Below are 16,081 nucleotides of genomic sequence, written 5' to 3'. Positions count from 1 at the left end.
CCTAATTTAGGCTACTATGCCTGGCCTAGGAGCCAAACAGCAAAAACTGAAAGCACTCTATTAGGAATATTGGATTTGTAATCGCAATGGCATGATTTTGTAGAGAAGAGAGCATGTAGAGGATTCTGAAGAGGGCCCTGAAGGCCCAGAAAGAGATGTCAGTGAGCATGCGAATCCCCCATCTACTTTCTGTTACCTGTCTGCGCAGAGGAATGCTCTTGGCCAGCTTGTGCACAGCCATCTGGCTGTGGAAGTCACTCTTCTTGGTGCCACTCTTCATCTTGTAGATGATGACAGAGCCCACCATGCAGGAGATGAGGAAGGCCCCTGTGCAGTAGATGATGATCTCCAGGTAGAGGGGTGAAGTCATCACAGCTGGTCTCTCTTCCAGGGCTGAGTCAGTGTGAACAGAGGATTAGCAGGCTCCAGGGATTATGTCCATGAGGGCCCGTCCTCCATAAAAAGATCAACACCAATCTCCCTTTCCCTGGGCACTTCCCTGGGAAGGAAACTCAAACCAGGTCCTAGGGAGGGTTAATATTCAGGAAGATGTCCAATAGCCTCTGAGGCTTCCTTAAACTGCCTTAAAACTTGGAGAGGATTCAAGTGGATGACCTGGCTACACATCTCACTCATCCTTTGGAGCCCCTTCTGTATGCCTGACTCATTCTTCTCACGGACACACATCCTTTTTCTTCGTCTCAATACCACATGTACACTCATCACATGGGGGCAGAGTGTTTCTCAATGCTTGTTTCCAAGGGGCCAGGAGGATCTCAAAGGCAGGGCTGATAACTTGCTCATTTCTATATGCCATTAACATCTGGCACACGGTGGTACTCACAATGAGAGCAAATGGAAGGTGGGAACCAGCCTTTATCTAGACTAAGCATCTGTGACAACTCTGTCATGTCAAACAGGTAAGTACACCTAGCCAAACTCAATTTCCAAGTATTTTGCTGCACGAAAAATAACAGACATTTTGTCATTATTGTTTTTGTAGTCCTTAAGAACTCTACTGGGGGGAGGGGAAAGGGGACAAAAACATGAGAAGAGTATGAATGTATGTGAAGTAATGCACCTTCCATCTGGTAAATAGAACTTCTATTAATTACAATAATTAAAAAAAAGAACTCTACTGACAAGGCCTCTAGGGCTCATTGTGAGATGTAAGGAGAGTTGAGGGCATTATTTTATTTTCATCTTTCAGCTCCTCTTGAGAACTCACACCTCCTCCCAGTTATTCCACCATTCCCTTCAATAGGAGACACATGTCACACAGATTTCACGGATCCTCCCTCCTCCCCCACATGGACAGCCCTTCCTCTCCAGTCCTCCCATTTACAACACACCAGCCATACTGCATACTGGGAACACTCCCAGAGGGGCTTCAAATCTCATCCCAGAATGAGCCTACGCCTTTACAAGATGACAGAGCCAATGATGGTGAGAAGTGTTCTGTTTTGTTTTTGTTTTTCTTTTCCCATATTGAAAAAGGCAAGACAGACTCACTGGGAGCACAGACAGAACAGAGACAGGACAATAAAAACAGAACGCTTCTCTGCCACAGACCTTACTGGGCAAGTAGGAAAGAGAAAAAAGGGAGAAGAGAAAGAAGCCATGGAACACAGCAGCAACCAGACCACAGGCAGGACACTCAGAGATGCAGCAACAACCATGCTGGCCCTGCAGTCACCAGCCACTGCCCAGCATAGGTTGTAGGCTCCTTTCTTCCTAGCTCAATATACAGACTTTCCTTTTTGGGACTGAAGGGATGGCTGTAGTCAAAGACAAATCGGTTGCAACTGCTTGAGACAGACTTTGCACCAAGAAGTCAAGTTCCACTGTGAGTGGAAGGGCAGGCCAGTGTGGGTTTGTGCAAGCAGCAAGCCCATTTGGCCAAGTGCTTTGCTCAGGAAAATGAGGAGCAGGGCCCTTTCTGAAACTCTTAGATTGGCCAAAGAGGATTAGGTAATTCAGACACTCAGTACCAAGTAGATTTGGAAAGTAGCTGGGCTGGAATGGAAGGAGCCTACCCTGGAAAAGAGCCCAGCTACCAGGTAAAATGCGGACCCTGTGCATGCATTGCACTGGCTAAAGGGAGAGTCAGATACAGGGGTACAGGTGAAAGGTCTGTGTTCCTGCAAAACTATCTAAAAGACTGCAGTCTTCAAAGCTGGAGCAGAAAAAGGTATATGGCAGGCAAGAGCCAGCCCTCTGTCTCTCCCAGCTCTCTGTCTCCCCAAGCCTTGCAATGCATGCCCCCTGTGCCATGGCAAAGGCAGGATGTGGAGAGAGAAGTGCAGTGTATACCTTCCAAAACGGTCAACCATGCAGAGTGATGGGAGAGTCCGATAGAGTTACCCGCCAAGCACGTATACTCCCCCGCGTCCTCAAAGGAGACATTTCGCAAGTGAAGCACCTCCATCTCTTTGTCGGTGGTATTAACTCCGGCAGTCTAGAAGAGACAACGGAAGCAAAATGGACAAGCACAGGACATAAGACCTCCAAGAAACACAGAGAAATGGAGGAAGAGAGAGGAGGGAACATGAAACCAAAGGCAGAAATGCTCCCCAGCGTCTCCTTTGCAAGAAGGAACAAACAAAAAAACCACCAGGCAGCGAAACCTGTTAGAGGAAAAGAGTGAGACCCTGAGGGAAGAGCTCTGGCAGACCTGAGACGACGATGGCTGGTTATGACCCTTCACCAGACGCTGGCAGCCACTGGCCCAGCCAAGCATGCGGGCTGTGGGCAGCATGGAGAAATGCAGCCCGACAGGTGGGGGACTGTTTGGTTTTGGGTAGAGTTAGGGTTCACACAGGAGGAAAGGTGGGGCATCCTCTCTCCCTCTTTCTCTCACACACATACATATATGCACCCTGAGGGTGCCAGTTTGCCTGGTCTCTTCTCTTACCATTCAAACCTGCAATCCAAAGGATCATTCCTAATAGAGAAGCCTGAGTCCACAAACATGTGCCATACACTCACATACAGCCAAGGAACACACACAAGGCACGGAGGGAGCCAGTAGACACCAACACAGTACCAAACCAAACCAGCCTCCCAGGCCGGGTATTTTTCCATGGCTCTGGGCACTAGGAACATAGTAGAATGACAGGGAGAGTCGGCGCTGGCTTCCCCACCGGCCCCAGCAGTGTGGGGCCTAAACCAAGTCCCCGTCCATCCAGCTCCCCATTACCTTTTGCCACAGGTCTGGTGACAGTGAGCCACGCAGACTGGTTAGCTTCACCAATATAATTGGAAACCTTACACACATACTCCCCGCTCTGGGCCTCTGTCACATTGAACAGGGTCAGCACCTCCGCATCCGAGCTATTAATCCCCGAATGCTGGAACAAACCAACGACACACCACAGTCAGTTGGGCAAACATAGAGATGTTGCCACACCATGCTTCCAGGTAACTTTCAGGCAGGCCCAGAAAGCCAAGGCAGGGGAGGCACTTGAGACTTATATCTTCCCCTTTGAGTAGGACAAAACAAGTTGGCTTTAGAACATTTAAGCGAACTAATGTTTTTTTAATGAAGAAAATAGAAGAAAAGGAAAGACATCATTGTCCAAAGTAAATGTTCTGTTTGTATTGAACCCCCTCCCCTCCCCAGGAGCGAGCAGGGATTACGAACGGACACAGGGGACAAGCCCAAGTACAGCCCCTTTCCTCTAAGGTAGTTTCAGCATCCGTGGCAAAAAGAAGGGAGTGCCAATAAATCTTTGGGACAGCCAAGCCAGGGGAGGGGAGGTCTAACTCTGGGATAAAGAGATCAACCACTTTCCCAGCTTCTGGTTACTTCCTGTTGCAAGATCCACTGGAGACTTAGCCAATTACCTTCCCTGGATTAATGGAGCATTCAGGGACAATGACAGTCTGGGAGTGAGAGGAAAAAGGAAGAAAATGCCATTACTCCTCATACTGCTTAGAATTTATGTGGCATTTGCTTTCCCAACTATTCAAGCGATGCCCTTATCATTCATTCATCCTGTTTGCCAAGAGATCATAATGGGAAGCAAGCAGGCCAAGACTGAGAAGTGTCCACTGGAAAGGTTCTCATCTTGGGCAATGAATAAGCAATACAAATGCCTGCCTTGAGTGGCTGACCCAAAAGTCCTAGCAGAGACCCTCTCAATGCTCTATAGAAATCAACAACACCATTGTCCACTTTCCAGCCCTCTGTTTCCAGGCACCTCCTAGCCTGTGGTTAGATTCCCTACTAGGACAGAGCACGTGCTTGAAGATTAAAAGCTGAGCCCTAACCCTCAGCAGTATGGGAACTTGAGCTGCCAGGAGACATTGGTCAGTTACTCTCCCCAAACATTGGCCCATGAAAACTGGTACCAAATTTACCTTCAAGATCTGGACATAAGGCAAGTTGTCCGGACCAATCTTACTCCCATTCACCTCGATGTGCTTTAGCCACTGGATATGGGGCTGTGGGTCACTGTAAACTTTACACATGAACTCCACATTGCTGCCCAGGGCCACTGTCTTGTTGGCAGGCAACCCAGCTTGCAGGATGGGCCGGTGAGGGGACCGCTCTGAGGAAGAAGGGAGAGGATGGGCTCATTAGACCCTGTCATGGCCTAGTCCTGGCTAGGATGCTGACAGCGGCACCATCAAGGTTCTCTCGGTTTTGCTAGTGGCAGCGTCCTTCCCAGTACTTCTACTGAGCTTCATTCAATGCCTTGATCCTGAGGAATGGAATAACCCCTTCCAGTTACCAAGACCTTAGGAACCTCTTCCCCAAGGCAATCTGCATTTATAAGCATTGTTATGCTTGGAACTGCATTCCTAGACTCCAACTGCTTACTCAACTGATGACTACTGTTGTCCCAAGTTTGGCCCAAGAATACAGACATAACTATCACCTGAGAGCCTGACAAAAACCAGAATCTCAAGGAGTATCAATGTGCAAGAAGTAATGCACCTATTGCCTGACAAATTTAACTGTAACCTCTCTATACAGTATCTTGACCAAAAACAGAAAAAAACAACCCCAAAAAACAAAAACCCCAAAAAACAGAATCTTGGACCTTACCCCAACACCTGCAGGACCACAATCTCCTTCTGAGATTACATCAAAGCCAAGGCATGATTATGGTCATGAGGTACTAAACCTTGTGATCTCTGAGGCGTGGATTCAGATCCTTTAGAAAGACCAGGCTGTAGCAAAAGCTCTTTCTGGGATCTTCTGGATTCCCAGGGCACTGAGACCGCTCTGGGCTTCAGTGTATGTACATGTTCTTGTATATGGTTACTGTGATCCTATCTGCCTACAGAATCACTGGTTTCTTTGAGTTGTGTGTGTATGTACATAAGGGTCGGTGCTAAGCAACAGTTGCTATTAGACTACATTAACATCACTCTACCAACTGTATCTTTCAGGAAAGATTATCAACTATCCTGCTTCATAGTGACAAAAAACTTGCAGACATATTCCTATTTGGCGTTTCTTACACTATATTATGAATAAGAAAAGTGAGGCTCAAAAAGGAAGTACTATGTCAAATGCTATCCTGACTTCATTAGGCTCTATTTGCACCTATCCCACTGTTTGTTTCTTCTAATATCCTCTTGTATCCTTGGTCATCTTACCCACAACATCCAGCTGGTACGTGTGGTTTATGCTGCCATACTCATTCTCCACGATGCAGGTATAGTTGCCCTTATCGGAGGGTACCACTGAGTCCATTATGATGCTCCATGTAGCATAACGGACCTGTGGAAATGCATGTCAATAGGCTCAGTTAGGGTCTAGGAAGGAGACTGAAGGAGGCTTGGGAGCCTGTGGCACGGTCCCCATAAATCAAAGGCAGCAGCAGATGGCCTTGTGCTTTAGCATGGGCAGCACAAGGACTAGAGGGCTCCCATTCCTGGCTTATTTGTATTTGAAAAAGAACACACCCTGATAACTGGCCAGCCATGAACTAGACAAATGTACCTTGCGCAAACTCTCCCAAACTCACATCTCTGTGCCTGTGACTGGGATGGTTTACCAGCTCTCACTGCCTTGGATACCCTTCAAGTTCTGTCTCCTCCAGCCAAATCTCTGGTCAGACTTTTTTCACCCCTTACCCTCTGTACCTCCAGTGACCCATTGATCACTGTCGCCTCATTCTACTGGCAGTCTTTATGGATAGGAATGCCATCCCACCCTGTTGCAAAAAATTTTTCCCCCTGTTTTTTTCTGAGGTCTCGATTTTTCTCCTATAATCAGAAAAAAGAAGCTAGGTAAAGCCAAGATATAAACAGTTCTAAGAGGATGAACAAACTCGAAGAAGATCAAGATGTTCTTCCTATAAATTGTCAACACAGGAAGTAACAAATAATTTTCAAAAAAGGAAAGAAAAGATTCTTAACACATAAAAGTTCTAACATTAATCAATGAAATAAAACACAAGAGAACAATGAAATACTTTGATCACTAAATTTGTTGGCAAAGGTCTAGGGAACTTGTCATTCTCGTTTTCCGGTTTAAGACAATAATTGAGAGCTGAAGACATAGCTCAATGACAGTGCATGGACAGTACTCTGGGTTCAATCCCTAGTATCATGAAGAAAAACAAAAGACAATGAAGAGAAAAAGCAAAGGGAAGAGAGGAAGGAGAGGGAAAAGGATCGAGGGAACAGGGAAGGAAAGAGAAGAAAAGGGGTGGGAAAAGGAGAAGGGAAATGGGCAATATGGATAACCTAATATGCTTATACTCTTTGACCTGATTATCACATTTCTAAAAATCTGTCCTAAGAAAGCATATATTTATTTATTTATTATTTGTCGGCCATGGGGCTTGAACTCAGGGCCTGCTCACTGTCCTTGGGTTTTCTCAAGGTTACAGCTCTACCACTTGGGCCACAGCCCTAATTACGGCCTTTTCTATGCATGTGGTACCAAGGAATGGAACCCCAACTCTGGTTGGGCAAGCACTCTATCACTAGGCCAAAGCCAGGTGTGGTGGCTCATGTTTGAAATCTTAGCTACTCAGAAGGTTGAGATCTGAGGATTGTGGTTCAAAGCCAGACCGGACACTAAAGTCTGTGAAACTCTTACCTCCAATTAACTATTAGCCTTGAATTGAAGAGCTCAGGGACAGCGCCCAGGCCCAGAGTTTAAGCCCTATAACCACCACCACCACCACCAATAAAAATGCTGATGAATATTTGCTGCAACATTATAAAATAAAGGACTAGAAAATACCTCATAACACTGAGCATTAAATTATGGGATTTTTTTTTGGGGGGGGGGGCAGCCCTGGGGACTGAATTCAGGGACTGAGAACTGTCCTTAGGCTCTCCTCAAGACTAGTGCTCTACTACTTAAGCCACAGCACCACTTCCAGCTTTTCTACTTATGTAGTACTGAGGAATCAAACCCTGGTCTTCATGCATGCTAGGGAAACACTCTACTACTAGGCCAAACTTCCTGCCAAATTATGGGATTTTTAACAAAGATAATGGGATCAGGCAGCCATGACACTTTTTCAGTCATGCTTGACATAACAAAGACTAGTATTAGTATATTAACAAATAACAAGGTAAGAAATTATATATGCAATAAGATTAACTGTAAAAATCATATATAGAAAAGACAGAAACTTTAAACTTTTTTACATTTGAAAAAAATTAAAAACACATTACCATTATAGTTAGAAAGCATTATTTAAAAAAGGGACTTGAGAGCATAACTCAGTGTACATGTTTATTAGCATGCACAATGTCCTTCGTTCAATCCCCAGCAGCCTCCCAAGCATAAAACAAAAACAAAACAGCAAAACAAACACACAAAGGAATAAGGGACTTTTAATCTCCAGCTCTTCCTCTTATTCTAATTTTTCTTTTTTTTTTTTCTTCTTTTTGGTGGTATTGGAGTTTAAACTCAGGGTATTGTGCTTGGTAAGCATATGCTCTATTATCATTTGAGAAACGCCTCTAGTTGTAACTTTTATATATACATTTACACACAAACACATGTTTACACACACAGATACCTTGTAGCCTCCAATCCTGTGGTCAGGTTTAAATTCTTTGCCGTTTTTCAGCCAGCGCAGTGTGGGGTTTGGTGTTCCACTGGAAGGGCATTTGAACTTCACTGTCTTGGCAGCTGGCACTGCATGCAATTTCTTTTCCATTTTTTCTGGGGATGTCCAATATGGAGCTACAGCTGCCCATGGAAAGCCAAGAAAGGTAAGATGGGGTAGAGGAAAGGTTAAGTTTATGAACAACGATCAGGCAGAACCTGTTGATGCCTCCCATCTGCTCCAAACCTGTGACTGCACCAATTAGGACAGTCACAGGACATCCGTGCCCTTCTGCTTCTTTCCTCCTGCCTCCCTCTTAGACCCAAAACTCCAGGCCCCAAAGGCAGTAAGGTAGGAAACTGTGTCTCACGCATACGGTTTGGTTTGGTGTTATCTGTCTCTTTCTCCTCAGAGGAAGAGTCATCATCATCGTCATCATCCTCCGAGGAGGGGAGGGCATCTGTGGGAAGAAGAGGGCACTGAGCTTCCTTCAAACACCTATGTGTTTCCAGTGTAGCAGAGATGAACACAGCCGTCCTTACCCATTAAGGCTCACAGTCCCACTTTTCCCCTAGTGATACCCTTCCTATGGGACAGAGACAGAACTGCATGTTTCTGTGCCTGTTCTCTTGTCCCCAACCCAGGGCACTGCCAACTCTACCCAGAAGCCTTTATACTGGATAGCTCCAGCAGGGCCCATTGTTTCTCCTAAATTTTAATTCTGAACCCCAAAGTACCCTCTCAGCTCACAGTACCACCTGAGTGGCCTGGGTCTCAGGACAGCAGCCAAGGAACCTGTTTGGACACCAATCACTAGAAAACCCAGGGTAGTCTATAGGCACTCTAGCTAGAAGCTAATTCTAAGCCTATGGGTCAAGCACCCAGTGGCAGAGATCTTTGCATGGATCTGCCCAGATGTGGGAGTTGCCCTTCTTAATGAGCACATAGGGAGTCCACAGCTGCTGATACTGTTTCCCAACAGTATGTACTCTGCGTAAGAATGAGCTCCATCCAAGTGGTCAGCAATAAGGTGCACACCAGAACTTTTCCCCATCATTCCAGGCATTGTGGGGATCTGGAGGGCCATGAATGGAGAAGGTAATCCTTCCATCAGGGCTGGCTCTAAGGATGCCTAGAAGGAGGTCCTAAGTACACATCTTGGGTACACAAAAGGTATGAAAAAGATTTCAGCTCTACTTCCTCAAATGCTAGTTTTCTGAAATGGAGTCACATTTAGAAAGAGGCAGATCCACAAAGTCACAGAGCTCCAGGGCATCTTCATTGCCCTCAAACAGCTATGGGAGCCAGCCATCAGATGTTTCAACCCAGCCTGTGGGGATGCCAAGGCTCTGAGTCCTTCCCATAACAGTGGAGGCTGCACCAGGTGCTCTGGTGTTCTAATCACTAAAGGGAGCACCAAATTCAATGGCAAGGACATGTAGGATGAACACTGGCTGGGCCCCACTCAGCATCCAGAGGTCTGGATGGGGAAATCATAAGGTCTTAACCACACCAACAGAATCAGCAGTTACTCTGAAGTTCCAGATCTCTAATCTGGGGCCCATCCTTCCTAGTCACTCCTGCGAGCTAAGCCACGCAGCGGGCAGGGAGCAGTGTTAGTGGCCAGCAGTATCTGAAGCAGAGTGGGGGCAGATCATGGAAGGGAAGAAGGTTTACTTCCCCAAGACTAGCAGAGAGGCAGAGGAGCGAATCCAGAGGGATGGGTAGGAGAGAGTGTTGCTACCAACCTGAGACATTGACGGAGAAGTACGTGGTTTCACTGCCAGAGGGGCTGCTGGTCACACAAGCGTAGAGGCCGGAGTCGGCGGGCACAGAATCCCGCACCTCCACCTCCTCCCCTGTGATGCGGGTACGGTTGCTCTCCACCAGCTGCACCCCATCCCGCAGCCAGTTGATGCTCTGCACATCGTCCTGCAGCCGACAGCGAAGCTGCAGCAGGTCACCGGGGTGGACCAGGAGGGACTCCACTTCCTCAGGGGCTCCCCAAGGCTGAGCTGCAGCCATCCAGGGGGGCCAGGAGGAGAGCAAAGGGGGGAGAGGAGGAGGAGAGAGACAAAGGGAGTTATGCTAGCCACTGCAAGCTGCACAGCCCACACCTCACTACCTTGAGGTCATGGAACTGGGAGGTAGAATACAGGTCAGTCAGAAACAGCTGGCTACCTGGGACCCCCAACCCTTCTCCTCCACACAACTTCCTCCAAAAGTCACAGGAAGAAAGAGGCAAAGTTAGGAAGCAGCTGCAGTAGCATTAAGCAGATCACATTTCATTTCCCTTCATCCCAGTGGAAAAGTTGACTTCTTTATGTCCAGGGCCCTCCTCCCCCCATATGCTGCTTAGTTCTTTGCCCAGATCAGCCACTTTCCAGAGAAACACCCCATTCCTTTTGGCTGGGTTAGCCCCAGCTCTTTTTCCTAGTGAACAAACTCCACCCCTTATAAGTAGCAGTTCCTGCCCAAATTGACAGCAAGCACTTCTGGTCATACAAAAGGGGCTCAGCTCTGGTTGTTCACATGACTCAGCAAGCCAGATGCACATGTGAGAGGGATAGCCTCAGAGAGGTCAGCTCAGGGGAGCCTCCGGCGAACAGGTGCCAGCCCAGAGGATTTGGAACTCATGCCTGTGTTAGGAATGAACGCCTGCAGCTGCCACAACACCACACTTGCTCTGGCAGAGAAACTGCTGTGCACAAAGCCCCTTTCTGCTGGGCTTACCCTCTCACGTCTGCCCCCCACCTATTCCCCACACAACATGCTATCAACCCTGGCCCAACTTCTTTATGTGGGCAAAAACAAACAAACAAACAAAAAACCCTGGTTCTGCCAGGGTGTCTGGAGCTTCCAAGAATACCTACCTATCCCTCTCCTGAGCTACTTCATGCACACTAGCAAGAAGGCCCATGACCCCAACAATTTTGGTGCCAAACATCACAGCAGAATGTCCCATTCTTCACCCACAAACAGGAAACAGAAGCTCCTATTTCCTTTTAGAATGTTCAAACACATCTTTTCTTTCACCAAAAGAATACCCTGATTACCTCTCACACTTGCTATCTTACTTAGGTCTCTACTGACTTGGATAGACTCACTAGTTTGACATTGGAGGCACAAGTGCAATTTGTCATGGGTCTTGCTCTCCAAGTGTATACTCTTCCCACGACCCCTGCTCCAACTCAGAGCTGTCCCCATGTCTCTCGGGCACGCAGCCCTTTGCTTGTCAGGTACTCTATTTGAGAAGCCGCTTCTCACCCCCTTGTCTGAGGTTAGACAGTGGGATGTACCATACCTATCTCAAGCATCCAGAGAGCTGCTCTCAATAAATAGTTGCTGAATAAATGACACAGTGACAGTTTCTCTCCCTGCTTTCTATCTGAATTCCCTTTTTCATCCTTCAACAACTACTTCTCCTTCTCCTTCTTCTTGTCCTGGGGCTTGAACTCAGGGCCTGGGACACTTTTTGCCCAAGGCACTTGAGCCACAGAGCCACTTCTGGCTTTTTCTGTGTATGTGGTACTGAGAAATCAAATCTTGGATTTCATGCATGCTAGGCAAGCACTCTACCTCTAGGCCACACTCCTGGCCCTCAATTTCTTTTTTCTTCAGAGCTGAGGCTCAAATCTAGAGCCTTGTTCTATCATTGAGTTATGTCCCTATCCCCTATCTATCACTGAAATAAGCCTCTCTCTGAGGAGTTCAACAATGGGTGCTTCAAGTCATGACTCTCTCAGAAGGCTGAGGCAGCCTAGATGTCCTACAGACAGGCTAGACTTTGTCTAGATCCCCAGCAGGGAGATTCTGACTTACCAAAACAAAACAAAACAAAAAATCTAGCCAGCCCTAGTAGTCCACACCTGTGATCCCAGTTACAGAAGCATAGGTGAAAGAGGATTACCGCCTAAGGCTTCCCTTACACAAAAACAAAACAAAACAAAACAAAAACCCAACAAAATACAAAAGTCTAGAGAAAGATAACAAAAGACTAGAGATATAGGTCCAGAGACTGAAAACTTGCCTAGTAAGCTTGAGACCCTCAGTTCGAATCCCAGTAAGAGAAAGAAAGAGATAAACAGACTGTCTGCTTTTATATTTAGAAAGTAGCAGTCAGTTACTACAAGTGGCTTTCCTCCAAGAGGTCTCACATCCTGGCCCCTGTCAACCCATGGTTTATCACATATCCAGGGCCATCAGAAGTGGGTACTGCTTAAAGGGGTTTAAATCTTTAGGCTAGCATATATTTATTTCTGTGAGTCTGGTCAAAGGAAATGCCACAAAGGTGAGCAGAACACACAGCTGATTAAAAATAAGCTTTTGTGGACCTTTAGAAAAGTTATTCTTTCTATTTTTAATAGTTTGTGGTTTTGCCAAATGAAGGCAGAAGAAAAGCAGTTTGGACTTGACCCTTAAAGAAAACAGCGGACACTCCTATTGATCAAATCTCATTTCCCTCAAGTGACCTCACTGATTAAATATTTTGCAGCTCATGATCTACACCAGCCATCAGTCACCAGTAAACTAAATTCTTAGACTCTGGCATCACATGGGCAATTCACAGGTTATGGAGATGAAAATTTGTTCCCAACTACAATAACACAAGAGAAAATCTAGCCTAGCTAAAATCTACTCCAGGAGATTCTTGCTTGGATTCATAACTTCCAGCCAATCTCAACCTGAATGTGCAAAAAAACAAACCCTCTTCCACATGATCTATAAAAAGCTCCTTTCTCCTGAGGCAATCATTGTGATCTTGCTTCTCTTCTAAATGTATCTCTGGATTACTTCATCTTCTCCCTGTCCCAGTACCATCTTGGGATAACCTTGTCCTACATGGCCTTTCTGTAGTGACAGCCTGGACTCTGAATATCTTACACCCTTGGTATGTGCTGACATGTTATTCTCCTGATCAACCTCCTATACCAACCACATAAAGGGTAACACCTACAACTCTACTTGGCCTTTAAGGAACCTGGCAATATATTCCTATCTGCTACTTAATACTTCTGAACTGGCTGTTCTCTGCCCTCATTAAATGAATCTTCCCCTACACAATAAATCTGAGTTCTACTGACAACAGTCAGCACCAATCCTGAGCCCTCTTTGGTCCAGACTACTCAAAGTCCACCATAGAAAACATTCAGGCCGACTTCAGTTTACTATGATGTATCCTCTGGTTTTCTGTACAACAGTTACTGCTTGAACCATGTTCCTAATCAATTCTATACCGTCTTTTTTTTCTTTTCTTTTTTTAAGAATTCAAAGTTTTCAATTACATTTTTTTTTAGTACTGTCTGTCCTGTGGTATATATGGGGATTGGTTCCAGGAGGCCCCCTTATACAACATACACTCATGCCCAAATCCCTTATATGAAGGAGGTATATATAGCGTGTTTACATACAACCTTTAGACATCTTCCTGTATGCTTTAAGTCATCTCTAGATTATCGATTACTTATAAACCTAACACGAAATAAATGCTGCCACAATTTTACAATGTTTTTTCCACCACTAAAAGAAACTCCCTACCAACAGAAGTCATGCCCCATCTCCCATCTGAAACTGACTGGTTTCCTGTCTTTATAGATTTGCCCATTCCATATATTTGCTTCCAATGGAATAGAATTATGTATCTTCTTTTGTAACTGGATTGCTTTACTTTATGTCAGGTGGACAAGTTTCTTTCATGTTGTAACATGTCTAAGTACTTCATTCTTCTTAATGGCCCAGTAATATTCCATTGTGTGCATGTGCAACATTCCAATTGCAGATAATAGATGTTTGGGAAGGTTACTTCTCTGTGTGTATGTCTGTCTGTGGTGGGGTTTGAACTCAGGGCCTGGGTGCTGTTCTTGAGCTTTGATGCACATGGCTAGTGCTCTACTACTTCAGTCACAGTTCTACTTCTAGTTTTCTGGGGGTTAACTAGATAAAAGAGTCTCACAGAGGCCGGGAGTTTGGCCTAGTGGAAGAGTGCTTGCCTTGCATGCACGAAGACTCTGGTTCTGGTTCGATTCCTAGGTACCATATACATAGGGGGAAAAAAAAGCTGGAAGTGGTGCTGAGGCTCAAGTGAAGCTCTAGCCTTGAGAAAGTCCAAGGACAGTGCTCATGCCTTGAGCCAAGCCCAGGACTAACCAAAAAAAAAAAAAAAAAAAGAGTCTCACAGACTTTCCTGCCTGGGCTGGTTTTGGTTTTGAATCATGATCCTCGGATCTCAGCCTCATGAGTAGCTGGTATTACAAGTGTGAGCCATGGCTTAAGTGTTACTTTGTTACTTTTTTATTTTGGTCAGTGGTGGATCTTGAACTCGCAGCCTGGGCACTGTCTCCTAATGTCTTGCTCAAGGCTAGTATTCTTTCACTTTGAGATACAATGCCTGGTGGTTAATTGCAAATAAGAATCTCATGGACTTTAGTGTCCAGGTGGATCCTCAGATTTCAACCTCCTAAGTCACTAGGATTACCAGTATGGACTACCAGTGCCTGGCCTGAGTATTACTTCTTAACTGTTAAAAGTGTTCATGTCTTATCTTGCTGCTTCTAAAAAGCAGCAAGCAACCCAGAACAGAACTGCTTACTATAATTTTCTCATGGCATCTAACAATAACAGAATCATTTAAAAAAAAAACCTCAAAAAATATCTAGTAGATCTTGGGGTGAATTTATCATCCAGCAAAAGCTAGGGCTTGGGAATATTAGTGGCTTTTTGCCTGCTAGCAGTGCCCTGGGATATATAGTCAAGAGATAATACTACAATTTTTTTTTGAGATGTGATAGAATTGGCAGATAACCAACTATTTGTTTGCTTACTGGGTTTTGTCATCTGCATCACTGCCCTAATCCTGATCCTGTTCTATGTGATGTGGTTGGCTAGGAGATGCCATTTCTAACCAGAAGCCCATGCCTGTGAAGACCCTAGGGCCCAGTCTCTGCAGATTTTTCCAGAGCCTCACACATATGATCTTTTTGGAGAAGAGGTATTTTTCATCCTGCTCCAGCTCCTCTGAGCTGCCTTTCTCAGCCAAGATTAAGGAACTCAGGCTATAAAGGTTGTAAGTGTCAGGCAGAAATGAGCTAGTTGGAGCTTTTTTATTAAGGTAGTCACAAAAGATGAAGCAAGGAAAACCATTTTATTGCCTAACCATTTGAAATCAACATTTAAACACACTTGCAGAATCTGCTTGGTTAGAGTCAGGTACAAAGCTATCTATCTATCTATCTATCTATCTATCTATCTATCTATCTATCTGGCAAAAAGGTCACCATCCATCTGTCTATCTATCTAAATGCTAAAGGCAAATTAACTTTTATGGTAAGCCCTTATTTTATGCATCTTGTTTCCTGAGAGGTAAAGTGGGGACTGAAGGCTAGAAGCTATGTGGTATCTGGAGTCCATGATGACCTAGCTTAATTGTAAATCAAATATGATGTTCACAAACCTAGTGGTAGAGTGCCTGCCTAGCATGCTCGAAAACCGAGGTTTGAGTCCTTGGTACCACATACACAGAAAAAGCTGGAAGTGGTGTTGTGGTTCAAGTAGAATGCTATCCTTGAGGAAAGCTCAAGGACAGTGCCCAGGCCCTGAGTTCATACCCCAGGAATGACCAAAAAAAAAAAAAAAAGAAGAACATTGCAGAAAAATGGTGCTTCAATGTCAACAGAAGTCAACACCAAGAATGAGAAAGACAAAGACAGTGTAATCCTTAGAGGACTCTGACTTCTAACCTAATTTCCAAAGCTCAGACAACTTTCCAAAAAGTAGGCAAACAACTGGATATGGTAATAATGTATGTTTGCAATTGCAGTACTCAGGAGATAGAGACAGGAGACTTACAAGTTTGAAACCAACATAAGCAACATGGGAAGATCTTGTCACAACAAAAACAAAAGAAGAAGAAAAAGAAGGAAGAGGAGGAGGAGGAGGAGGGGAGAGGGAGGGGGAGGAGGAGGAGGGGAGGAGGAGGAAGAGGAGGAGGAAGAAAGGCAGCAGCAGCAGCAGCACGCTAATTCCTTCTTCCTTATGTTCAAGGGGAAGTCAGA

General features: G+C 45.4%; 1 protein-coding gene across 7 annotated transcripts in view; it reads right to left on the bottom strand.

Moving 5' to 3' along the window:
- Fgfr1 (fibroblast growth factor receptor 1) overlaps positions 1-16,081 on the bottom strand; it is a 53,385-nt gene that overhangs the window by 5,605 nt on the left and 31,699 nt on the right. For 3 of the 7 annotated variants that reach the window (XM_090353902.1, XM_090353899.1, XM_090353900.1), the window contains exons 3-9: positions 9,779-10,045; positions 8,401-8,490; positions 8,001-8,173; positions 5,611-5,734; positions 4,363-4,553; positions 2,314-2,458; positions 197-393 (exon numbers count right to left, since the gene is read on the bottom strand). In XM_090353902.1, coding sequence (XP_090210028.1) covers positions 197-393; positions 2,314-2,458; positions 4,363-4,553; positions 5,611-5,734; positions 8,001-8,173; positions 8,401-8,490; positions 9,779-10,045 — 1,187 coding nt within the window. The remainder of the gene's footprint in view (positions 1-196; positions 394-2,313; positions 2,459-4,362; positions 4,554-5,610; positions 5,735-8,000; positions 8,174-8,400; positions 8,491-9,778; positions 10,046-16,081) is intronic. The other 4 variants (XM_090353903.1, XM_090353901.1, XM_090353904.1 and 1 more) reach the window with 3 other exon arrangements.

This window comes from Megascapheus bottae, chromosome 20 (genome assembly GCF_031878675.1).
Source record: "Megascapheus bottae isolate mThoBot1 chromosome 20, mThoBot2.hap1, whole genome shotgun sequence".
In the NCBI taxonomy this organism is placed as follows: Eukaryota; Metazoa; Chordata; class Mammalia; order Rodentia; family Geomyidae; genus Megascapheus; species Megascapheus bottae.
This window is presented reverse-complemented; position numbering and strand designations above follow the sequence as displayed.